This window comes from Natator depressus, chromosome 16 (assembly GCF_965152275.1).
Source record: "Natator depressus isolate rNatDep1 chromosome 16, rNatDep2.hap1, whole genome shotgun sequence".
Lineage (NCBI taxonomy): Eukaryota > Metazoa > Chordata > Testudines > Cheloniidae > Natator > Natator depressus.
In genome coordinates this window covers 24,102,047-24,125,006 of record NC_134249.1, presented here as the reverse complement: position 1 = coordinate 24,125,006, position 22,960 = coordinate 24,102,047, and the positions used below count along the sequence as shown (strand labels likewise).

The 22,960-nt window shown below is 49.8% G+C and overlaps 1 protein-coding gene across 2 annotated transcripts in view; it reads right to left on the bottom strand.

Moving 5' to 3' along the window:
* Positions 1 to 2,259: 2,259 nt before the first annotated feature.
* The window catches only part of ADGRD2 (adhesion G protein-coupled receptor D2), a 58,194-nt gene continuing 37,493 nt past the window's right edge, over positions 2,260 to 22,960 (bottom strand). Inside the window, exons 22-25 of one of the 2 annotated variants that reach the window (XM_074973452.1) lie at positions 22,000 to 22,144; positions 19,733 to 19,791; positions 16,050 to 16,080; positions 2,260 to 5,039 (exon numbers count right to left, since the gene is read on the bottom strand). In XM_074973452.1, coding sequence (XP_074829553.1) covers positions 4,936 to 5,039; positions 16,050 to 16,080; positions 19,733 to 19,791; positions 22,000 to 22,144 — 339 coding nt within the window. In that variant the 3' untranslated portion in view covers positions 2,260 to 4,935. The remainder of the gene's footprint in view (positions 5,040 to 16,049; positions 16,081 to 19,732; positions 19,792 to 21,999; positions 22,145 to 22,960) is intronic. The other variant, XM_074973453.1, reaches the window with a different exon arrangement.

Below are 22,960 nucleotides of genomic sequence, written 5' to 3'. Positions count from 1 at the left end.
GCAAAGTGTCCTTAAGTGTCTCTCTCCCCTCCGCCCTCTCCATTCCCTCTCTGGCAGGAGGTTGTTAGCAATGTTCTTGTCAGGATCAAACCACTGTAATAAATTTTGCAATTCACTTAAAACTACAGGTTCTGCCTTTTTTTTAAATGTATTTCTAACTCCTGCTTGCTGGGAGGCTGTTGCTGTCACATCTCATTCCATTGCTGCTTTCTGCAGCAGAGCAAAGAACTTTCCTGGGTTCCAACACCGTGCAAACTGAAGGGCAGATGATGACGTTAAACAGTGCTCAACCCTGATGGTACTTGCCTGGGGTTCCTCTTCTTTGTAACTTAGCTGGTATCCTTAGGAAGAATAAATTAGAGACGAGGGTTGAATTGGTTCCAAGGAGCCACCCAGGTCCCGGCTCTCAGTTTGCCTGAACCTTGGGGATATTGTGTGGGAGTCGCACCTTCAAGCCCGTTGCTCTGCCGCAGCTTATGCCGGACCTCGGGGGCAATAGGCATTGCCCACCTGAGCCCTCTTCATGAGCAGGCAGGCAGGACTGTGACACTCGTACTCGTGGAGAATATGGCTCACATCTATGCACAGGCACGTTTGTGGCTCTTCTCTCCATAGAATCAGAGTGGCTTTGCCAAGTGACCCTAACAAGTGATCTTGAGAGCAGCAGGGTTTAGGGGAGATAGTTAACTTAGGCACTAACCACTTGACATGGCTCTTAGTTATAATGATCAGGCTGTGCTAGGCACACCAAGCCAGCAAAATCCCTTCTCATACACTGTAAGAGCTTTTAACACCACACATCCCTAGGGCGAAAACTCATAGCTAGGCGACAGCAAAGCCCAAATAACGGCCTGCATGTACTGTGACTCAACGTGCACCTGTATTCGTACTCACAAACCCTGCAGCTGTGCCTGTGGGTCAGCAACATGCGCACACAAACAACTGGCTGGGCAATTGCTGACACTGTCCAATAATGGTAACTATGCATAAAGCCCTGCCACAGGGTCTTCAGGCACCTGGTGTGAAAATTTGGGCTCAAAGGTCATGCAGTGGAGTGTAATTAACCAGGAGGGTTTCAAGGCCCTGAGCCAAAACCCAACTGAAATCAGTAGACACACTCCCATTAACTCCAGTGGGAGCTGGATCAGACTGCAAGAGGGGAGACAGCATGAAGAGAACGGCCTCCATGCTGCACTAAACCAACACTTGCCTCAAAGCTAACAGACGTCACACATGCAAGGTGCAGTGTTGCTGGAGCTCTTACAAGCAACTGCCCAAGGTCTGGCCCCAGAATACTAGCAGACGAAGTGATTCCTGATGATAGTTGGAAAGTGCTGTGGGAAGAACGCTGCTTCAGGAGTATACTCAGCTCCTGACGGGCCACACGACAGCAGAACCAGGTAGTTTCTATTATTACTTTAGTGCTACCACGGGGAACACGGATGACGCTGGCAGGAAGTGCCCACAGTGTCTTCACTCAGCACTGGGATTGTCCGGGTACCAGCTGAACGAATTAGGTAATAATGCCTCTATTGGCCTATGGGCCTGATTCAGGAACACAACTAAGCACATGCTTAAAGCCCTGCTTTGCTGAGTGGGGGTGGGCCAAAGACCATGCTTAACGTGCTTTGCTGAATCAGGGCTATAAAAGACAGTGTAGTTACCCCTCTGTACCATAGTCTGCTGGGAAAGAAGTGGCCATTAGCTGGAAAGGCCTGCATCCTACACAAAGCGCTCATTAACTCTCAGCATAACCGCTGCATGGGTTACTTTGAAAGGGTTCTGAAAAGCAGGGCCCACGGCTCGGCTGGCCTTTGAGACGGAATATTCGTCCCACTCCAGTGCTGACTCTATGGACTCATTCCAGCTCCAGTCCGTGCTTGGCAATGTCTAAACTATGTTACTGAGCAGAGAGTAAATAGCTTCAGTGAACAACCGTTCAGCTGGGGGCTAGCGTATCACATGATCCAGCGTGTAACAGCCACTACGGGGGCTGGATGGGACCAGTGTCACATCTAGCTGGCCTTTGGACATGCAAAATGGATCAGGTCCACAGGAGTCAGCCACAGCATGAAGGCAGCTTTTCCTTGGAGGTAAAGCTAGAGTGGGCTGAATGCCTGCCTTGCCTGTCATTAAACCAGGGCATATTAACATGCAGTAATGTGACTCTTCATGAGGCTAAACAACGACAAATCACAGAGCCCGGTGTCTTTAAAATCAGCATTTACTCAGCTATAATATGCAGCAAACCTGATACCGAGCGCACGTGTGCTCTATGCCGAGGAACACAGGAGCAGAAATCGGCTGCTGCAAAGACCAGCGAGAGCAGGCTAACACACCCTCGGCCTCTGCGCAGCACTCCACTAGACAGCTGGTAATGAGTGTAGTTCATCCATCTAGCATACAGAGAGATTAAAATTAGCTGGTTTAAAAATGAAAAACCAAACCCAGCTACCGTCTGTCTCAGAGTGCCTGTTTCCCAAGCACCCCGCGTCTAACCCCGGCAGGAGGTGTGATGGCAACACTACAGGTGTCTCGCATTGCACCAGCCCCCTTTGCTGAGGGCAGTGGTGGGCATCCAAACGGTCCTTTACAATGCAGCACTTTGGCTGGTCCTGCTGTTCACCCACCTTGCTTTCCCTTTGCACTTCATGGCCTGCAGGTCATGTTATTGCTGGCCATTTGTGGACACCAGCGGTGCAAGGAGACAAAGCACGTGCAGGTTTGGTTTGTTGTTGTTCATCTACAAGGCCCTGGCTTTTAACCTGGAAGAGCAGGAAAGGACCCTGCTAGTCTCCAACAGCCTACTAACCTCTGCGGCCAGGCGCGAGGGTGTCTTGCTGAACACATTCACCAGGTCTCCACTAATCTTCTCTCACTAACACAGGTTAAGGGGAGCAGGGGGACTTAGGCCTTAGGTGGTCACCCTCTCGGGCTGTTAGCGCATGGCAGGAGCGGTTTATCCGCTGAGGGGGTGAAGCACACTGTCATGTAGCAATGTTAGGAAGGGGAAGGAAGAGGAGGGTGGGGGGCACATAAAGCCCCTTGCGATTAGAGTGAAATAGGGGCTGTCTCAGGGAGACCCCACAAGGCTTCAAGGCTGCTGTTTGTTTGGGCCGCGCATTGGTGAGCTAAGTGAGTCCAGCTAAGTGGCATCCATCTAGAGCTGGGCTGGCCTAGCAAGACAACCTGGGAAATCTACAGTAATTCAGGAACACGCTATTAAAGCCCATTGATTGCAGTACACCCTTTACTGCGCTCTTGAATCATGATCTGGAGAAACTGGGATTGTTTAGTCTGCAGAAGAGAAGAATGAGGGGGGATTTGATAGCTGCTTTCAACTACCTGAGAGGTGGTTCCAGAGAGGATGGTTCTAGACTATTCTCAGTGGTAGAAGAGGACAGGACAAGGAGTAATGGTCTCAAGTTGCAGTGGGGGAGGTTTAGGTTGGATATTAGGAAAAACTTTTTCACTAGGAGGGTGGTGAAACACTGGAATGCGTTACCTAGGGAGGTGGTAGAATCTCCTTCCTTAGAAGTTTTTAAGGTCAGGCTTGACAAAGCCCTGACTGGGATGATTTAATTGGGGATTGGTCCTGCTTTGAGCAGGGGGTTGGACTAGATGACCTCCTGAGGTCCCTTCCAACCCTGATATTCTATGATTCTATGATTCTATAATGCTGAGCTGATGGGCTGACGCGGCCCCCAAAGGGGTGGTCGATACAGTTCCTTCATAGCCGTTAAGGCCAGCGGGGCTCATGGCGAGCAGTCTGTTTGACCTTCTGCAAGGCACAGGCCAGAGACTCTCACCAAGTGATTCCTGCACCAAGCCCAGCACGTCTGGATGAGCAGCAGCAACATGAATGGAAAGCCGGCTAATGCGAGACTAATGTACAAGCATTGCAGGTAAGGGGAGGGAAAGTTTTACTGTGTGTACAGAACACGAGGGGGCTCGTGCAGTGCAAGGGCTACTTTGTGTGCTGCCTTTTAACGTGATGTGCTCAGGCATTAGATGAGTGAGTGGTAAGGAGAGCACGTTACCTTTTCCTTCACTTTGCCTCCAGCCCAGTTAGTGCCTGAAGGCCAGAGCTAACATTAAAGGACTGGTTCTTGCCCTGGCTAGTGAGCCAGAAACGACACTCTTCTAGCTAGAGACACCTAGTTCTGCCCCCATGTTACACCCACCATTTCACAAAGTGCCATGCCCCACTGACTGACTGGCTCATGTTGAGTCTTCAGCCGCCCCAGAGCCCTCCATGGTATTTTCATGGAACGAGTCATTTCGGCTTTTGTCCCTGTATGGAAAGCCTGTGAGCTTTCACTGTTCTAACAGGCAAGAGATGGGGGCAGGGAAAGCTGGCAGAGCCATCAGCCGGCTGGGAAGTGCGACAGTATCACAGCTAGGTTGTGTAGTCTTGCTTCAGTGCGGGGGGCTGGACTTCGTGGCTTTTCAAGGCTCCTTCCAGCCCTACCTTTCTCTGATTACTTAGCAGGCATGCACCCAGTGAGGAAATGGGGCTGCAATCCCCACCTCTCCTGGGGGACACTAACCAGCCTGGGGGCTGGAGGGTAGCTTTGCTCACTAGCCCCACCGAACCAATGAGGTTCCAATCACATTTGGGAAAACAGCTTTCGAGTGGGTGTTTTAGCTGAGCCTTTCAAAGTTTGTCCCTCCCAGTTTCATGGCAGACTAGCAAAGCAGAATGGTGCTACCTAACCAAGGCCCAGAGAGGAGCAGCAGCTGCCCATTAGAGTAGGGCTAATGCCAGGTGCAAGGGAAATGGGTCACGTGTGAATGGCCAGTGAGGAGAAGGGCAGGGAAGCATCCTGCCTGGCAGGATCCCCAGGCCTGCCTTGGTTTTAGCTGCACGTGCCGGAAGTAAAAAGCACAAGTTCAGCAGTTTTGTGGGGGAGGCTGTGGCTCTCCAGGAGGAAATCAAGATGGCCGTTGCGCCTGGCTTCCATGGACCTGCCTTCTGTTTGGAGAGCCCAGGGGGAGAGGGGACTGAGCGTCACCTGGAAAAGCTCCTCTCAGAACCCCTAAATCCAAGGAGAGAGTGCGTTAGTCAGTGTGCAGAGAGCCTCTGTATCCCATCCAGGACGTGCCTTGCTTGGCCCTCTGCTAGAGACGGGGCTTGGGCTACTCACAGAAAAGGGGAGGGGGGCCTTAAGTGTTGCAACAGCAGGGGCATTTAGCCTTTATTTGGTGTGCAAATGTGGCCCTGAAAACCCAAAGCTTCCAGATTATGGATCCAGGAGCCTAGACTCACACTGCACAGCCAGTTCCCCTGGCTTGGTCAGTTGCTGATGCCCCTGTCTCTCTCCCCTCCATCCCCCGCCCCGCCACTGCCTCCCACCCTCACCTCCATCCCAGGTAGACTCCGTGGCTAAGGAGGAGGGCTTCATAACAGACTAGAGGTCACTAAAATAACAGTTTAGAGAAAAACAGTTTGGAGCTATTGTTATTTACTTTTTTGCATAACAATGAAGTTAAAAGGCAAGAATTTTTAACTGATAGAAAGGATGATTAGAAAAACCACCACAGCAAATAATCTGCGGAACTCAATGCCAAGAGGTATCACAGAGGCCAAGTGTTCGGCAGGATTTGCAGAAAGACCCTTACACAGTTATACGAATGAGAACAGCCACAATTACATTGGCCATGATGTCGCTTTACGACGGCTATAAACCCTTCTGCCTTGGGCCATAAAGCAACCTCTGAATGACAGTGGGTGGGAAGAACTTTCTCTTGTGGCAGGCTAGTCCTTAGCTGGCCAGCAAGGGCCTCCTTGCACCCCAGTCTAAAGCATCTGGTGCCAGGCACTGTGAGCAGCAGGCACCAGGCTGGATGGACCCTGTGGCTGTTCTGATGGCTGTATTTGTCAGTATTTATTCCCACTGGCTGTTTCCCTGACCAGCTAAGAAGCAGTCAGATGTCCAGTCAGCTTTTGATACCTCAGATCAATAGGTTATGATTTTTTTTTTAAAAAAGAGACTATTTAATGAGACGTGATTCGTTAGCGCCGCTTAATATTGATCACAGAAGGATTGGGTCATGGAGACAAGCAGACACTTGTTGCTATGTGTGGCTTAGCAACATACACAATGTATTCAAAGGGAACAATGAAATTATCATGGGGAAACAATGAAGCCATCACTTGACGAGATGGAGGATGTGGAGCTCTTGTTTGCCAAGACAAGAAAGACACTACCTATTGTTTGCACAAATCTGTGAACTGCCTGGCCCACCCCCCCCATGTAATGGGGCGTCATGAATCGCTGTGGGCTATTCTGTTTAATGTGCAGCTTTGTACAGCGGGGCAGGAGCTCCCTACCGGGAGAAACGTGTGGCCTCTCAGCATGAACTGCGTCCTTAGCAGGGGAATAGCTCATTGTGAGGCATCTTAATATCAGGTGGAGGTGTGGGGGAGGGAGTGGGGCAGGACAAGAGAATGTCTAGGGGGACTGGAGATCTGTAGCTGACAGCTGGCTCCCACTCTAAATTAAGAGAATTTGCGATAATCTTGCTTTAAATATTTTTTTAAAACTTGGCCACAATATTTCCATTTGAATTGTCTTACTCTTACCTGGTGATGCAGCTTTGCTTAGAAACTGTACCCACCACTAACACTTTTATAGAGCTAATTTAATTGATTTTCCTAGGCAGTTTGAGCAAAATAGGTGGCTACTAAAAGATCATGGTTATGAGTCATGAGTGGCTTTGAATATGATACCAAAGAGAAGCGACCACTAGGACAGGGCTTTGAGGGGAAGGCTGTCTTTGTGGTTAAAGTCCTGGCCCACTGCTTGGAAGAGCTGGTTACGGTCCCTGGTATTGATTTCCGGTGTGAGTTTAGGCAAGGGAATAATTGGTTTGGGCCTCAGGTCCCACTCTGCAAAAGAAGCTGGTGGCACTGCCTTTCTCGGCCCTCTTGTCACGTTAGCTTGTGGGCATTATGGGCAGACCCTGGCTCTCACTATGTGGTTCAGTGTGGGCCTGGAGGTGCTACCATCAGATTGCTAATAATCGTTACAGCTGGTTGAAATTTCCAAAGTAAACTAACAGCCCCTTTTCATCATGAACATATTCTGCACAGAAGCTGTTTGGCAACGTTTGTGTTGAAACTGTATCATTTATCATTTTAAAAATAAGAAAATGCCAAAAATGTTTTTTTCTAAATAAATGTGGGAGCGAGACTAAACTGACCAAAAAATTCATTTTAAAATCTCTTATTTCAGCCATGAAGTCAAACACAAACATTCAAATACAAATTTAAAAAATTAAACAAATTATTTAAAATTTTTGTGTGATGTTTTGCTTTTTGTTGTTTTGACCATTGCTAATAGATTTCTAAAATGGTTAGCCTCCTGGGTTGTCGTCAGTATCATTTATGACAAGCTTTAGGTCTGGCTGGAGCAGGAGTCGGAGCTGGGGAGAATCTGTTGCAGCCCCCCTGGGGGCCAGGGTAGGATTGTTGCCCCTTGGACACTCACCAGCACCAGGCCAAGTCTAGGCTGAAAGGTAGCGGCTGCCATCACTAGAGCTGGCTTTACGCAATGCCTAACGAGTTGCATTCACTAGAGCCTCTTGCCTCACTTGGCCTTGATTTGCTCCCACTGACGTCAGCCAGCCCCTAGAAGTTATGTACAGCTGAACATTACCCTTCGCTGATCAGGCCATGTACCCAGGAGCTGTGCTGTGTCAGAGCTGCCCTGGGGGCGGCCAGGCAGTATAGAGCTGGAGAATTATCGTATGTCAGCTCACTTCATCGAAAGCTTATGCTCAGATAAATTTGTTAGTCTCTAAGGTGCCACAAGTCCTCCTTTTCTTTTTGCGGATACAGACTAACACAGCTGCTACTCTGAAACCTGTCATGTATGTCTTGTGTGGCGGAAGGCACTTGACTTTGTGCCCAGTGCTTCACAGCACCGCTGCCGCCCTGACAGTCCAGCTGCAGTGGGCTGCCCATTGGGCCGGATGTGGTTATGGGGGCGTGGAAGAGGGCTTGTCAGGCTGGAAGGGGGGCTCCTCAGTCACGCTCAGCCTCGGAGAATTGCAAAGCTGAGTCCTGCAGGCACCTGGAGGATGCCACAGGAACTGCTCTTGGCACCAGAGAGGCTGCTACACAAATCTTAGCAGTGCACAGAAGGTGCTGGGCTGTGGATTTTAGGGGACAACTTGGGACGGGCATGCATGTGTGTAAGCATGCGCATTTCTACTAGCTTTAAAAGACTCCAGGGTTCTAATCCCAGCTTTGCCCCAGGCTTTCTAGATAAGTCAGGTAACCTGCCTATAAAATACAACTAATTCCTCCCTTTCCGGTGGGTGTGACCCCCCCACCCAGCCTCTGAAACACCTGCAGCACCTTGAGGAGCTTGACCCAAGGTCGTTCTCCCTCACTCAAGCCTGGATAATGCAGCCAGCATTGTGGGCTCTGGTGACAGACAGTTGCATTGGCCCAGATCATCCCTTACTGGTGTAACGCTCGGAGGGAAGAAATCTCCAACAGGACTCGCTGTGCACACTAACGGGTGATGCATCACATCACCCTGTGCATAGCAGGCGTTCTCACTCTTAACCTGGCACACCACACTGGATCTATGGGAGCCTAGGCCATCAGAGTAGAGGCCAGGCCCCCTGACCAGCTCCAAGCATTGCAAGTTCCCCAGACTTGTCTCTGGTGCAGCTGCCTCTGGGGCCCTTTTGTCAGGGGCTCCATGGAAAAGCTAACAGAGCGCCTCTGAAGCAGATCAAGCGTCAGTGCATTGTTGAGGGGACGGAGACCCAGAGAGGCTTCGTGAGTTTCCCCAGAGGCAGAGTCAGGACCAGAACTCAGATGCCCAGGCTGCCGCCTGCAGCCCAACCCAACTAGCTGAGCAGCAGAAGGGGGCACAAGGACAAGCAGCCATTCTGCTCTTGCTCCGCCAGGTCCAGGTCTCTAAACCCCCTAGGAAAGCAGCAGTGACTACAGCCGGGCCGTGCTGGGACACCGGTTCTGGGCATTGCACAAGCCCTTAGCAGGGCAGGCCATTCTCAGCGTGACTGGGTAGCGAATCCTGAGCCATGTATCTCTACTGACACTACCATGAGAAGGGCCCAGTCCAGCCTGGGGCCTGCTGCTGCCTGGCAGGGGCAGTGAACCCTCCTCTCCTCGTGACAGCAGCAGGAGCTGAGGGTCCTCAGAGCCATGCCAGACTGAGCTGTTAAAGCAGAGCATGGAAATCAATGGTGCTCAGATACTGGTGGGCGGGGGGCTGGGCACATACCTAGATAGGCTGGGAAAAAGCTAATCAAGCCATGTGAGGAGGAGCCCCGGCAGTCTGCTGCTTTCCACACTGCCAGCCAAATGGAGGCATCAGGCCGTGGGAGCATCGACATGCACAGGCTGTAAAGGGCTAACTTCCTAAAAGAGACAGGCTCTCTCCCACCTCCCGATGCTGGCCCTGAGACACGGAGCAGCTCCCAAGTCTGTAGAGAACTCACTGTTTGGGCTCCAGCGCTGTAAGAGGACTCGTGGGGGGGAGGGGAGGGGAGGGAAAAACCGAAAAGGTGGCTAAGTGGCTCTTGTAGCAGAGAGGCACAATTCTCAGAGAGCTCGGTGCCTCGTGCATGTCAGACTGGTGCAGGTGATGTGCAAAGCTTCCCAGCTGAAGAGGTGTTTCTAAGCAATTCAAGGGGCAATGCCCATTTTAAGGAGCTGTTTGGTTTCACTCACTTGCTCCTCCCTGGGGTCAAGCAATGCCTTTTACAGGTACAGCCTGCAGGCCTGACAAAAGAGTGAGTTTTGTTTGCACCATGGCAGCGGAGGCTGCATCAGGGGTTCCCCTCAGAAAAAATGCTGCACCTGCCTAGTGGGTTAGTTTGACTGTTAATATGCAGGTTAGTCTGAAAGTGTGTGAGCGAGCGCGAGCGCACATATTATAGATCTGCTGCAGGTGCTTCTGTGACCCGAACGCCTACATTTCCTTCCTCAAGGGGATTTAGTGAGCGGGTCCATAGAGTGCAAGATGCCCCTGACTACCCTCACTGCACTGGGGGCACTGCCCCTGGAAGTGCTGCAGTGGTGACTTCTGCACAGTGGTGCTGCATTGGACCAGAGACTCACTTACCCAGAACTGCACAGAGGCACCCAAGAAGGTTAAGGCAAATTAACGAGCGTGAAGCCAATGCACATAAACGAAAGCATATCAAACCCCGTCTGGATGTGCTAAGACAGGAGTAAAATTGCCTTAGTTCACTGGTATATTAGAAAGTTTTTCTGGCATAGCTATGTTGGGTAGGAGAGTGAAAAAAAATTATATACCTCCAGTCAGCACAGCTATGCTGGAAAAAGCCACAGCATAGTCTTTGGCTGGCATGGCTTAGCCTATTTGGGGCCCTAGCAATCCCAGCAAAGCTCTCTTTTGCCGATTAAGCTGCATCTCCCTTAGGAGGTTTCCCTATATAGCTAAACTGATCTAGCTATACCAGAAAAACACTTTTCAGTGTAAACAAGGCTTTCGGTCACTTTACTTGGGGTTTAACCAGATTTAATTTATGCACATGGACTTCACCCCTTTAGCTGATTCGCCTCAGTATTCCGGAACGTCGCCAGGCGGACGTGGCCTTACATTAGAGCCGGGAGGAGAAGCACTGGGATTAGATGGGGAGGGAGTCAGAGCAGCTACAACTGGCCCACAGGAAAGCATTTGAGCAGCAGGTGCCCTGTGCCTCACTATCCTGCTCTATTCTGACACACTTTAAGGTTTATGTTTTACTACCTAATGTGCTTCTTCAGGTTAACGATTTGATGTGTCCCGTGGTTGATTATTTCTGCCCCGAGATGTGGGGAAATTGTGACATTTCCAGGTGACACCTTTTTTAAAATAAAAGATTCAACATACCCTGCACAACTTCCTCCCCATGGAGAGAAAACGTCATCCAGAGACCAACAACTGCTGGAGTCCCGCCAATGCAAGGTGTGCCCCAGGCCAACTTTTACAGCCATCACAGTGACTCTTACGTAACCACATCCCAGAAAAGCTTCATCGGATTTAACAGTGCAAAAACAACATCCATCTATCCATCCATCCCAGCCATGTCTACAGTCCCAATCCCCGTAGTATCGGCGATAGGTGCCAATACCCTGAATCTAGTCTAAAGAGTTCTCAGAAGAACCAGGCAAAGAAGCTATAAAAAAATTAAAACTGAGCTAATCAGTGGTGCTGGAACATTTTAAATAGTGGGGGTGCTGAAAGCCAGTCCCCTGACCCCTGTCCGTCCCCTCCCCCTGAGCTGGGACCAGGAGCAGGGTCGTGTCTCGGGGGGGCCAAGGCTGGGGCCACAGCTGGGGGCGCGAGCAGGGCTGGCAGCCAGGACCCCTCAGCCACGTGCGGGGCCAGAAGTGGAGGCAGAGGGCCTGCACCCCCAGGCATGGGGCCTGGAGCCCACGTGCGGGGCCAGAAGTGGAGGCGCAGGGTGGTAGCCGGGACCCCTGGGTGCGGGGCCTGAAGCGGAGGTGCGGGGCCGGGACCCAGCACGCAGGGCTGGGAGTGGAGCTCCGCATAAAACTTGGGGGTGCTTAGTTCCTGAGCCTATGGAGTTAATGTATGCAGATGGGCCTTGGTGAAGGCACTGTGCCTTTCATTAACACAATCTCTGTCAGTTTCCCCTTTTAATAGTCTTTAAGAGGAATAAAACCAGCACTGCACAAAACAATCCCCACTGGACAATATCTTCCTGGAGGAACTGTCATCAGGGCGCTTGAGAACTGAATCATGTTTGACTGTGAGATAGAAAGGGACACAAATTATCTTAGGACACAAAGTACATTGTGCAGAGGCTTTTGTGTTCACTGAATATTTAAACCAGAAAGGAAATATTTATTTTACTCTGATACATTTTGTCTCCCTCAATGACAGAGCCATCACAAAGCCCTCCTTTTGTCCAACTGCTGGCTTCAGAAGTCCTCAAACACATCTGAACAGTCGGAGGTGTGCATTAGTGGGGCTTGCTAATGCACCGGGGGGAAAGAATTCTCTCACACGCTGAGCTGACCAGCACGCCTTGGCCAAACTGCAAGCCCAGCAAGACAAGGATCAGTCTCACCGAAGGCTCAGGTAAGTAATATTCACAGACTGGACTCTGCCCCAGCTCCATTGATTACCACTGAAGTTAGGAGCCTAAACATGCGCAAGGCTCTGGGCTTCTGCCATCAGTGGTGAAGAAATGTCAGCGTTACCTGCGTGCAGCTGTGTTCTCTACTGTGGGGAGCACTGCTTACCGGCCTGGCAACAGCCCAGCTCTGGCACTAACTGATTGTGTTATCTTGGGCAAGTCATTTACCTAGTGAGGGTAATTACCCACTGGAACAATTTACCAAGGGGCGTGGTAGATTCTCCATCACGGACCACTTTTAAATCAAGATGGGATGTTGTCTAAATGATCTGCTCTAGGAAGGATTCTGGGGCAGCTCTCTGGCCTGTGTCATACAGCAGGTCAGACCAGATGACCACAGTGGCCCCTTCTGGCCTTGGGATCTATGAAAAGTCTCGGTCCATTTGCCCAGCTGTAAAATAGAGGGAACAGCCCTGACTTACCTCCCTGGGGCGCTGTGAGCCTTAACTCCTGAGGCGGTGTAACGTGCTTTAAGATTCTTCTCCTAGAAGGTAGTGCCAGGCACCCCAGCCAGGCAGTGTTACTAATTAATAATCATTAGTGATTATAAAGACAAAGAAGCCATGCTTTATGCTTCTTTGATTCTATGCCAGCCAACCCAATGCAACAGCCACAGTTCTAAGGGTGATTACCATTTTCTGCTGCAGAACAGCAATTCAATCAGCAGCCTCACGGGCATCTTTGGCTTCTTAAGGGACTTTGGCATACTGGCCATTTTAGGAACTGCCCTATACTTTTCTACCTTTGCAATTTCCAGTTTACCATTCCTCTGGGGCTCGCGGAGAAGCCCCCAGGTCCTAAGACCCCTGCCTCTCCAACCCAGTAGTTCTGTTGTCTGCAATCTACGTCTCATCAGTTCTCGTCTCCTTGGCTGGCTGGATATTCATCTCCGCATAATACGGGGCACGTGTCAGCCGTTTGTCACCCAAAGCTCTCACAGGCCATTACCAAGAGAGGTAAATGTCATCACCTGCACACTGACATGGGGCTGGGAAGAGAATGAGGCATGTTTGGGTCACAGGGTGAATCACCGGCAGCATCTGGGCTAGAAGCCAAGTCTCCTGCTTCGACCACTGCACCTCACTTCTGCTCCTTGGGAAAAGAATCTTTCCTCAGACCCCTTCAGTTTGGGAGGTACCCCCTAGCTTTACCTGCACATTAGGGCTGATCTGGATGGGGCATTCAGTGCTTTGCCGCCATCTTTGCCCTTGGGCAATCCTGCATCTGGCTTTGGGAACTCAAAAAACACAGGTTCTCTATAGCTCGGGGCAGGAATTTTGATCCTACCAGCATCAGCTGGTGACAGATTTTCCTTTCACAAAGCTAACAAAGGGCTCTGGCACCAATAGCCAGTTCAAAAATGCACTCAGGAGGCAGAGAGAGGTTTGCATTGCCTGGGTGCACGGGCTGGGTCCCTGAACTCAGCCCAGCCAGCAAACCTGCTCTCTCTGTCAGCTGAGCACAGTAGTGGGAGACTGGTGAAGATAATGGAAGAATCCAGTCAAAGTCTCTTGCCTTATTTCTGACAAGGCAGAGAGTCGGCTGCCGGGGAACCGATGGGGGCCAGCTTCTGGGCACAGAAGTAGGAATTTCTAAGCATGGCATCTGCCTTCAACAGCTGTCCAGCAAAGTGCTTCCCGCCCCGTACCAGGCAGAAGCCTCACCTCCTTGGAGCTGTGACCTTGAGCAGATTCCTTTGGTTGTGCCCAGGAAACTCCTGCAAATCTGAAGTGAGTGGTGGGCTGAGCTGGCCAGGGGAAGTTGGAACTGGCCCAGCTAGGGACAAAGGACAGGAGCAGAGCTCTGCTCTCAGGTGAAACCCCTCCCTTGGCAGCGGGAGGGAGCACCGGCCTCTGGAGAGGGGAGAATTCACTCTCTGTCTATTGATGCTACTTACAGAGCCCCCCCACCCCACTATCTGAGCACCCTCCTCTTTACCGTATTTATCTTCACAACATGCCTGGGGGGTAGGGCAGTGCTATTGTACAGCTGGGGAAACCGAGGCAGGGAGCGACACCCAGGTAGCACAGAAGGATTAGCCTATCTTTCCTTCTTGGCTCCCAAGAGTGAGGAGGCAAAGCTTAGGGGCAGAGTCAGTTTCTAATTCTGCTGATTTCTAGTCCGGCCTTGGTCTTTCCTTCTCATGAAGTGTTTCCACACCGCAGGGGCAAGATCTGCCCCACCAGGCTAGGCAAGGCATTTCAGAAGAGAAGGACATTAAGCAATTGCATTTATCTTTGGAAATCCGGCCATTCCAACCCACACCCTCCCTGGCTTCACCTGCCGGCCACAGCATTTTCTCTCCCAGTCACCCAGCTTCAGTCACAGCCCTGCCTCCCTGGGGGGTGGGGGGTGGGGAGGCGGCTTTAGCATTCCCCAAGTCAGCAAGTCTCTGCAAAGAGCGCAATGTGCCTCTGCCCACCCCTCCCAGCAAAGCGATCAATGATCCCGCCGCACCTGGCACCGCCCCCCCGCCCCCCGGAAGGAAAGCCAGGTGGCATTGTGCTTTGACGGGAAGAGCTCCATGCACTGGGTGCAGGTGCGGTGCGGGGTGCTTTCCAATATCTGGCCCATCTGGCACATGACGCTAAGCAGCTAAGCAGCTAGAGGCGGTGGCAGTGCTCCTTCCAGAGCGTGTGGCACAAGGGGTTGGTGACTGGCACAGTGCAGCATAGAGAGGGGTAGTGGAGATAGCAAGAAAGGTGTGCGTACAGGAGTGCAGAGGTTCTCAGCATGGGGAGGCAGGCTGGGCATTGCAAGATGTGGCATGGGCACACAAGATGGCTCTCAGCAAGGCATGGCTCTGGGTGTCTCGAGCACAGCCGGTATGTGCAGGGCTTGGTGGGGTTTGCAGAGCACTGAAACAGGAACACAAGATGGCGAGCTGCTGGGTGATATGGCGCTGTGCATGCAAGGAGGCCCAGGACAGGGCGAGGGTAGCTAACATCGCTTCCTTGGCACTAGCCCTGCCTGTGCAGCAAGGGAGTCTCCTAGCTGAGAGCCAGGTCAGTCTGAAATGTGGCATTTCATTGCGGCTGGGCCATACAGTGCTCTGTGGACATAAGAGCGGTCATACTAGGTCAGACCAAAGGTCCATTTAGCCCAGTATCCTGTCTTCTGACAGTGGCCAGTGCCAGATGCCCCAGAGGGAATGAACAGAACAGGGAGTCATCAAGTGACCCATCCCGTCGCCCATTCCTAGCTTCTGGCAAACAGAGGCTAGGGATACCACCCCTTCCCATCCTGGCTAATAGCCATTGATGGACCTATCCTCCATGAACTTATCTAGTTCTTTTTTGAACCCTGTTATGGTCTTGGCCTTCACAACATCCTCTGGCAAGGAGTTCCACAGGTTGACTGTGTCTTGTGTGAAGAAATACTTCCTTTTGTTTTAAACCTGTTGCCTATTAATTTCATTTGGTGACCCGTAGTTCTTGTGTTATGAGAAGGAGTAAACAACACTTCCTTATTTACTGTCTCCCCACCAGTCATGATTTTATAGACCTCTATCATATCCCCCTTTACTCGTCTCTTTTCCAAGCTGCAAAGTCCCAGTCTTATTAATCTCTTCTCATACAGAAGCTGTTCCATACCCCTAATGATTTTTGTTGCCCTTTTCAGAACCTCTTCCAGTTCCAATATGCCCCCCCCGCAAAATTTCAAGAAACACTTGAGTTGAGATTGTTTGAATGTTGCAGTCTCGACAAAACTCCATATTTTGTAATTAAAAACAGAAAGAGGAGAATATTTCTGCCTGCGTGCATGGATCCCCCCTTTCTGCAGCCAGCCCTCCTCAGTGCAGAAACAGGTAGTGCAAGATGATTTTTAATACACTCAGCAAGACATTTATCCCAAGCACAAAGAGAAGAAGAAATGATGGAGGGAGAAGTTACCTGAGGATTTGAACGCTGTCAGCTCTACAGCCTGAAAGAGGGGAGAATGCTCGTTAATTGAGATTTGTTCAAGGAGGGAGTTTCCAAGCCCCCAGGAGCCCAGATCTGTTCACAGCCACATTCCCCAGGTCAGAGTGGGGCTTTTTCCCTGCCACCAGTGCAGCCAAAAGGGGCTTTGCTGCATGCACTCTCCTTTCCCATCACTCCCTGCAGCTCCACTGCTTCACAGGCGGGGAACAACCCTGCCCCTCATGTTCACGGAGCTTTGGTGAACTCCCCCACTGGTGCCTCCTGGGCGTTCTCCCCAGTGCCCAGCACGCGTGCTTAGGGAGAGCGCCCCAAAAGTGGGCCTGTGGCATGAGAGACCTGCACTGGCAGCAAGCTCTGCTGAAAGTGGGGCTCCCGTCCTTGCTTGGGGCAATGCAGTGGACTGGGCACAGTGCTAGGACATACAGAACAATCCAACGCAAGAGGGGACCAGACCGCCTGACCTAAGCCAGCTTTTCCATCTCTGACTGCACTGGATGGAGCCTAGGGCCCCCCAGAGCTGGCCGTGGGACCTAGCCAGGCCCTAGTCAAGACCACCTGCACCATAAGGCACCCTGGGGCCACCTCCTCCACCCTCTCTTCCACAAAATATTTACTAATTTAAGGTCTAATCCTGGCAATGGCTTCCCAGCATCGCCAGCCCCACGCATTCACAAATCAGGCAGGCTCCGAACAACCACAAGATTGGCTTAAAAATCACAAGGTTTGTTTAAATGATAAACTTTAGACAGGAATGGCAGAGCTGTTTCTGTCCCCTAAGCGCTCTTGACAACGGTGGGAAGGATTCACATTCAGATATTTTGATACAAAACAGGAGGCCAACCTGATCTCTTCTTAAGGAAAACAGTATCGGCCGGCTGCAGCCTCTAGGTTCTGCTATTCTTAATCTTATCATCATCAGTTTTACTTCCAGTGGGGACCTGTCCTGGCTGCCCTGTTCAGCCAGATGACAGTGAATGGTGATGACCGCTGTTCAGCTGAAGTGTTTGCACAGTCCACCCAAGGGGCACAATGAGGCACCATGAGGCTAGAGGGGGTTTAAACACATTGGAGGTGCCAAAACCCCAAAACCTTTCACCAAAAAATCTGTCAAATAAAACATGGATGAAATGCAGTGAAAACACTCTGATGTTTGCTCCTAACAGAGCACAGCATTTTGTCATTGTAAGTGTTTTCAGATTTATTGTAAAAAATGGCTTCTTAATCAGAACGAGGCTACGTTCAACCATACCATTCTGAATTCACAGCTCATGCCCGTCAATTACATAAGGGATTCGGTCAGGGAGCTGAAACAATACAAGTGACTTATGTAACTAACCTGCACCGCAGGCTAGTCAATTGCATGGTGCATTAACACACACACAGCACAAGCTGCAACAACGCACAAATCTTACATTCAAAGCATGTTTACAACGAATATATCAGCTTCAAAATTCACGTTTCCTGAGCGGTCACTTGTGGAGCTCAAACGTTCATGAAGAGAGAGCATGAAAGAGTTGCAAAAAGTCACTTGTGAAGACAAACGAATATTTAAACAAACAAACTGGCTCAGCTTTGCTTCCTCCCACACTGGCTCCTTGGATACTAGGGAATTTTGTATTTTGATTGTTGTTGAATTTGTATTGTTTAGAAAAGGAAAAACAAAACATTTTAAATAAAAATATTTAAGTAACAAACAAAAAGAGAAGCTCTGGATGACCCCAGCATGGAATCAAGCTAATTCTGTCTTTGCCCCTAGTCTACCAGCTAGGAAGTGCTGTGGCCTTGGCATTTAGGAAATCTACAGGCTCCTCTATTAATGCCCTGTGCATTAGAAAACTCAAGCCTCCTGGTTAATCTCTTTAGCTCATGTCTCATATTTTGTGCCAAGTAGCTTAGCAATGGTTCTAATTTACAGAGCCAGCAGCTGCCTGGGTCAGAAAAGCACCTATTGGAAAACCTGCCAGGTATTTATCACCCGGAAGAATAGCAACATTAAACAAAAATAAACCATGAGAGACAATAAATACTGATTTTACTAAGTTGCCTTGAAATAGAACAGAATGTTATCTGTAAGATAAAGAAGATAGCACTTCAAAAGCAATAAAGGAGACAGAGAGAGAGAGAACTTTTGGTGTATATCTAGACCCTTTGGTAAATTCCACATATGAAAGTAGCATTATGTTTTTTTCTGAAGAAACTATAGTTAACTTCTATATCAAGTGCACAGAACAGTGCATAATCATTTCAGTGGTGGGAATGGAAGTGGTATCAGAATAGTCACATTTAAATTATTCTCCACTTTACAGCATGCCTTGTTGAACTTGGTAGAAGATTAGTTGCTGGGAAATGAAATGGGCCAACTGAACAATATCCCATTTGCACAGAACGTAACTTGGGTGCTGAAACACACAACAAGCCCTTTTCTAACTTGCTTCATTTTGGGGAGGCTTGTAGCCATGACCTCATTTCTGTCTTTTCATTCTGATTGCTCAGTTCCATTTGTGCTTTTATGGATGCCCCTGTTATAAACAGACCTGGGAGTTGATTCCCTCTGATACAGAATGGCGAAAAAAGAGACCACAAATGTTACCAACAAAACTAGGAATCAACATGCAGCAGAGAGACTCCCCCACCGCTCATGTGTCAAACCAACCCCCATCTCTCCCTCCCCTCTACAGTCCAGGAGTCAGCACAAATGGGTCTAACAGGACAGGGGCCCTTTATATTCAGGAGCTGGACATCCCCCAAACACACAGACAGTTGATTCTCTTTCTACTATTTGTCTTCCAAGGGCAGAGATAGACAGACGCCTCCTTACTCGTTCACACGGATGGCAGGTGCGCTGATTGCTTTCGAGCAAGCCCAGCACGATGGGGTAGAGCATGAAGGATGGCAATGTCTGTAAAGGGGCTACATGGGCCACTTTACACCAGAGAGTGAGATCCCCCCCACCATGTCTGAGTCCACAGCTCACCCTCACCTGAGGAGCACTCCTGGGGCTGTCTGAGAACCCTAGACATGAAGACGTTAGGCTGTTTGCTGTGACTCCCAGTAGACAGTGCAGGGCTGTTCCATTCTGTATGTTTGTAGGGCCTTTTGTCCAGTCTAGTTTGCGGTGCCCTGAGCCACGGGGTTTCCACCCCTTTCCCTTGGCCAACTTCCTGGCAAGAAACTTAAGTCTAACAGGCTGCATTTTCTTATCATAATTTCACCCCATTATTGTTTGTCACACCTGCTGCACCACCCTCCATAGGCCAGTGATTTGCAGCCTTCAGATACTTCATTACAGGGTCCTTTTACTGGGGTAAATTCCTTCAGCTTCCCAACCCAATCAATGCTTAGTAGGAGGCGCATACCTACAGTGCTACCAACATGGCTCACAAAGTTTGCTACCACCACTGATGGACCTTCACAACTCTCCCAGGGAGGAGGTAACTGATATGAACCCCATCTTAGCAAAGGGGCAGCTGAGCCACAGACAATTACGTGATTTACCCAGGATAAGACAAGACATCTGTGACAGAGCTGGGAATAGAACCCAGGAGTCCCGAGTCCTAGCCCTTTGCTATAAACACTAGACAACACTCCCGCACTCCTGTCGACGTATCTATTCTGCATGCGAAAGGTGGAAAATAACTCAAGACATTACGTACCGGTCTCTCTGGTGACATCATTGAGGAAATCCCCATAGGAATTTTAGCACCAAAGTTTCCTAAAGTGTGAAGTGAGACAATGAATGTGGATACACCTGGAGAATGGAAATGTGCATTCCTTTCAAAGGGCTCTATCATTTATTCCCCCAAAGTATCTCCCAAGGAAGTAAAGGGCCCAGCTGGGCTGACTGAAGAATTGCAAGCTAGTTTTCAGAGCTGCCAATCGGTTTGAGCCTGTGAACTTTTCTTTCTCTAGTTTAACACCGATTTCCTGCTCTCTCCCCCGCATATAAATCGATGTTAAAGTACCAACATGCTTCTCTGACTAGAAGGAAGGCCATGCTGTTCAGGGCCAGCTGCAGAGGCAGAAGCCCTAGGCACAACTTCCAGGAGCACCATGCTGCTGTGCCCCTCAACTCCCCTCCCACCCCCAAGGCACTGGGGGTGGAGACACTGAAAACATTTCCTGCCCTAGCTGGCAAAATGGCTCAGGTCACTCCTGGTGCTGTGTCTTATGGATTGAGGATTCCCCACATCCGCTCGCCTTGAATGCATGGATGACCCATATACACAATACGGACTGATCCCATTGAAGTCAATTGGCCTTCTACCACTGTCTTCTTCGGGAGCCAGACAGCCCCTCAGTGCTGTATTTTCATCAAAGTTTCTCTCTCATTCCAAGAAACACAAACCTAACAACATTCATGTTCACTATGATGCTGGCAGGCCTGGTGGCAGCTCATGCTCAGGTACCCATGTCTCTCAATGGACACTGACGGATGCCGTCAATATTGATAGACAAGGTATTAGAATGATAAGAAAAAGTGTTTAGAGTCTGTTGAATGCTTGTGAGATGCTCCCTGCATTAATCTCACTTCTGATATCTGTGCTCCATATTGTAAGGTAACATTTGAGCTTCTGTGACTGTATGAATGGCCATAGAGGAGAGGGATGTTAATCAGTGCAAAGAGCAGGAATTGTTATGCCCCTGCCCCCCAAAGAGGAGACACGTTGAGAGGAGACGGGCTCTGGGTGGATTTTACAAGTGGAAACCCCCTACGTCAGGATCGAGAAAATGTCAAAAGGGGTAAAGACTCTTAGGACTGGTCTACAGTGGGAAAGGAGGTTGGTATAACAACGTCACTCAGTAGTGTGAAAATCCACACCCTTGAGCTATGCAGTTACACCAACCTAACCCCCAGTGTAGACAGTGCTATGTTTATCGGGGCTATGTTGATCGGAGAATTCTCCTGCCAACCTAGCTACCGTGTCTCAAGGAGATGGAGTATCAACACGAGTGGGAGATCCCCTCCCATCAGCGTAGGTCGTGTCTTCACTGAAGCCCCGCAGTGGTGCCACTGTAACTGTTTATATGTGGACACACCCTTGTCGTTTATCTGTGAAGATGAGTCATGCAAGTGAACTCCTCCCATCAGCTGAGTTTGCAGCTCAGAGCACATGGCAGGAGGGGGATAAAAACCTTAAACAAAAGGAGTTAAGGATCTCTCTGCTGCTTGGCGGAGCAAGGTGTTCCTAGACATAAGCAAGAGATCCCCAGCTGCTTAGCCTTAGAGGTCAAATAGAGCTTGCTGATTACAGAAGCCTAGATTACCTTTTGAAACCTAAGGCTGTAACTCATTCATGGTCTATATTCACTTGTTTTAACCTTATAAATAACTCTCTATTTTCCTTTTCCTAGTTAATAAATCTTCATATTGTTTGCTATAGGATTGCCTACAAGCATTGTCTTTGGTGTGAGCCCTAAAGTACAATTGACCTGGGGTAAGCGACTGGTCCTTTGGGATTGGGAGTAACCTGAATATTGCTGTTATCCTTGGTGTATGGGGCCTGCCAGTACCAGAGAGACACTCACCGGGATGGCAAGACAGACTGGAGTACCCCAGGGGACTGGCTGTGACTCTGTGTTCAGGCTGTTAAAGTGCCTGGGGGGTTTGCATATGGTGCAGCTGGTTGGTGAAATATAAGTCTAGACCTCACAGCCCATCAGGGTGTGTGTCCTGGTTTGGAACAGCCTACCCTGACATTGGCACTCATACGTTAGAGTCACCATTGGGAACTTCATAACCATGTCAAACTTCCTAACTCTGTGGTGTTTAAGAGGGTTCAAAACAATAATGCAAGGGATGAAATTGCATGAAAACTGGACCCTCTGGAAAGGTCAGCCTACCTTCCCCCGTGCTCTGAATCTGTGCCAGCAGCACTGGCAACCTGAATACAAAGCTGAGTACCCAGAAGGGGCTCTTTACCTTTGTTGGTAATGTTCTTCAGGGGGGGATCTTTCTGCACAGGGCTGGACACGGCGCTCTCGGGTGCAGAGGGACTCAGCTTCCCAGTCTCCCAGGAAGCTGTATTTCTTGGACTTGACAGATAATTGATCGGATGAGAACAGTTCTGCAAAATGACAGAGAAGCAGGACACAACCCTCAGGAATCCGCGACACATCCGCCTTTAAAGGATTTTGATACCATGCATCATTTTAAAAATCTGCTGCAGCTGTTTTCTTAACTATCACCTCCTTGCCAATATGGCCACTCTTCAGTCCATGTGGATTCTCCAGGGAGGTCTGCAGCAACTGCCCAAACTGCAGAACCAGTGGCATGTTCTCCTCCACCCTCCCCAGTACTGTTCAGGAGGAAAATGATGTCCCCCGACTCCAGGTTCCTGAATATGCCAGGTCCATTCAAAAGACATTCCCAGGGCCAAGTTTTGTCCTACAATGCATGCCCTGAGGGAATCAGGGAGAGCCCATATGTACCCCGGAGAGCAGACTTTGGCTACAAACCTGGATTTAAAGGGGTACTGTGGAATGTGATAACCCCGTGATTTAAAGATCAAAGTCTCACATCAACCAGAGCAAGGGGAGAGGCCTTTTGCCTGGCCTTGGAGTCAGTCACATCCCACAAACCTGTGATGTGATAACTCAAGCCGCCCTGTTTTGTGGATCAAAAATGGGTCCACACCCAACTCACACACACAACAATCCACAGATGAGGCATGATGGGAAATTTCAGCGTTTGAGCCTTTCTTTAGAGTTTAGTCTGAAATCCCTGGAGAGACTGTGGAGGGCTGAGAAGGTTTGGCCAGCTGCGAAGAAGAAATCAGCACGCCCTATAGGCTGCATGGCTATCAGAGGGGGTTGATAATCCCAGCTGGTAGTGAGAGATGCCCACTAGATTCTATGCTGTAGATTTGGGGGAGGGGACACAA